Source organism: Augochlora pura, unplaced genomic scaffold (genome assembly GCF_028453695.1).
Source record: "Augochlora pura isolate Apur16 unplaced genomic scaffold, APUR_v2.2.1 APUR_unplaced_2928, whole genome shotgun sequence".
NCBI lineage: Eukaryota > Metazoa > Arthropoda > Insecta > Hymenoptera > Halictidae > Augochlora > Augochlora pura.
The window spans coordinates 1-2,691 of record NW_027583131.1 but is presented as its reverse complement, the minus strand read 5'-3'; the positions used below and the strand labels follow the sequence as shown (position 1 = coordinate 2,691).

General features: G+C 49.6%; 1 protein-coding gene across 1 annotated transcript; it reads left to right on the top strand.

Annotated features, from left to right (window-relative positions):
- Positions 1-1,322: 1,322 nt before the first annotated feature.
- Positions 1,323-2,687, top strand: LOC144477685 (uncharacterized; the record flags this gene model as incomplete). Its single annotated transcript, XM_078195418.1, has 1 exon — positions 1,323-2,687. A coding segment is annotated over one exon (1,365 nt), but the record flags the coding sequence as incomplete, so codon positions are not given.
- Between the last annotated feature and the right edge of the window lie 4 nt (positions 2,688-2,691).

Below are 2,691 nucleotides of genomic sequence, written 5' to 3'. Positions count from 1 at the left end.
GAAGTCTTTGAAGTTATCGAGCGAGTTTGGCGTCGAACCAGAGGAAAAGGAAACTCAGATCTCCAAGCACAACTCGTTCGAAGTGAAACAAATCAGCGGCGAGAACAAAATGCTGGAAGATTATGAAACGACTCCAAGAAAGACCAACGGTTTAGCACCTACGAAAATCACCTGCACACTGTAACCGGGCTGGTTACATATTGTCTCCAGGCGAGTGAAACGCCGACGAGAAGTGTGTGTATGTGTGTGTGGGACAACGCGTGATCTCCCTTCTCCAGTGCCGAAGATGTCTGCGCGTCGATCCCTACTCGATTGCGATCGAAGGAGGTCGATGCGAGAGCAGATTTCGGCACTCTGCGTTTGGAAGTGATAGAAGTCGAACCTAGAAATCATCAGCCATGCGAAAAACGTTGTAATTAGTGGGTCAAACCGATCAGACGAGACAAGGCAAACCGACCTGTCCGTTTGCTAAGTTGCAAGCGCTCCAAAACCGGGGAGTCGTGAACGCAAAACCGCGTCGCGGCACTGTACGCGCGTTGATTACTAAAGAATTCTCGCGACCACGTAGCAGTCAATTCATTTCATTTCATTGATTAATATCGAATCATTCGGAAGCCCGACGCTCAATAGAAGCGAAGTTCTGTTCTTGGTTAGGTCTACTGAATTGGCTCGGGACGGTGCCGAATCGACGCCCGAACTGGCTGAAGCCGTTGACTTTCTTACGAACATAGATCGCTGGTGCCACAAGTGCAATCCTGTGGGCAAGCCCCGGGAGGAATCTTGTTACATTCAGCGGTGCGCGGAAAACGCGACCAGGTTATCAGGCAATTTTAACCGTGCTTTAAAATCGCGCGGCTACTTCCAGACGCGGAGACGCGTGTACTGCACACGCTGCGTCCGTTCGCCGTTATTTCAATCCAAGAATAGTACGCCCCGCAAGCAAAATTGCGTCGCATCGCGGAAATGCCGCGCTGTATACAAGAATCAACCTCGCCGTCGTTTCAGCGTAAAAGTTGTGCGCCCCGCAAGCATAACTGCGCCGTATCGCGGAACACCACGCCGTATCAAAGTACCGACCTCGACGAGAGTTTGTAAACACCATTCTCCCGCGGACGACCCGTGTTTAGCCGAGGAATCGGCATTCCTCGTTGTTCCTCTTCTTAAGACTCTCAATAAAAGCATATTTCGATTAAACGAAATTCATTAATTAACCCTTAGGCAGATCCTTGCGTCCAGCGACACGAACCTTACTTAACTAGCCGACGCGGACTGTAACCGGGCATGTCGGTTAATTGAAAATCTACGTACGTTTCCCCGTGTAAAAATTGGACCCGGATACAACACCGAGGACTCCCAATGTAGACTCTGCGTTCCAAATCCGCGCAACGTCTACTCCAAAGTTTAAAGCAACCGTCAATTTGTTCACGCCAACAAACATCGAGGAGACTCCGAAGCTAAAGAAAATACCATCGTGGAACATCCTGGAGAAGGTAGCGATCTTCGAGGATAGCTGGAGTAACAGTACGCTCAAAAGCGAGGAAGTCTCGAAAAGCATGAGCGAAGAGACTTCTCGCTTGGAGAATAGCTGGAACAAAACGACGTTTTCGGCCAGTTATACGGAAACGCCGAAACCTAGTCAGAGACTGAAGAGTTTGCTGGAGAGGAACATCCGATCCATTAATTCCATCATTTGCGAGACAGCAGATTCTCCTAACTCGAGAAATTCTTCGACCCTGGTTAAGGATATAGTAAAGAGGGTAGAGCACAGCATAATCGATCAGGACTGTTCTGTGAAAAAATCCACTCTCGAATGGAATAAATCGAAACAGCCGCGCATGCAGAAGGATTTTCCTAGGACACCGTTCCAGCAGAAGGATGGTGGTAAAGCTGAACCGGAGGTCAACTTAGACTCCCCGGTAACCAAGTTCTTGAACTCGCGGAGAAAATCAACGGAGTTGAACAATGTTGTTAGGAGCAAGCTGGCTCCCAAGGAGAAGGGCGTTGTTCGAGGAATCATAGAGGCACTGGCAGAGAGATCTACCAGTCCATCTTCGCTACCAAGGCAGAAACAGGTCGTCGGGGTGCATAATAGCTTTGTGAAAAGCGTGGTGAGCACTCTGGAAAAACGAAGCAGCTCGTCGATGCTCAACGAAACGATTCGTTGTATTCAAGACGAAGAAGATCTGGGAAGTGGAGGTGGATACGAATCGGAGGTGAAATCCTGCACTACCTCCGTCTCGCCGAAGGACACCGACAGCAGCGACTCCGAACAAAGGTCTCCAAGGCAGACGAACGACGACAGTCACAGAACCTTCGACTTCGATAATATTTTGGACTCCAAAAAATCTCTACAGCTCGAAAGAGGCAATGACGAGGATTCCGTTTACTGGATCCCCGTGTCCAGGTGCAAACTACCCCGGACAAGTTCGCTGTTGAGCGTGATGTCAAGACGGTCAGTTAACACGGCTCAATCGCCGAGTGTCAGTCCGATCAACAGCGACAGCAAGGCGGAGTATACTTCCACTCCTTGGGACGCGACCTATAAGGGTTCCCGAAATTTGACCAAGAGACTTTTCAGGATCGACGAGACCACCACTGTTATCGACTCTGGGTATTCGGATAAGTCCGGCAGATCTGTTGTCGGTTGCTCGTTGACCGATAGCACTTTGTCCGAGGACACGCAGAACGAAA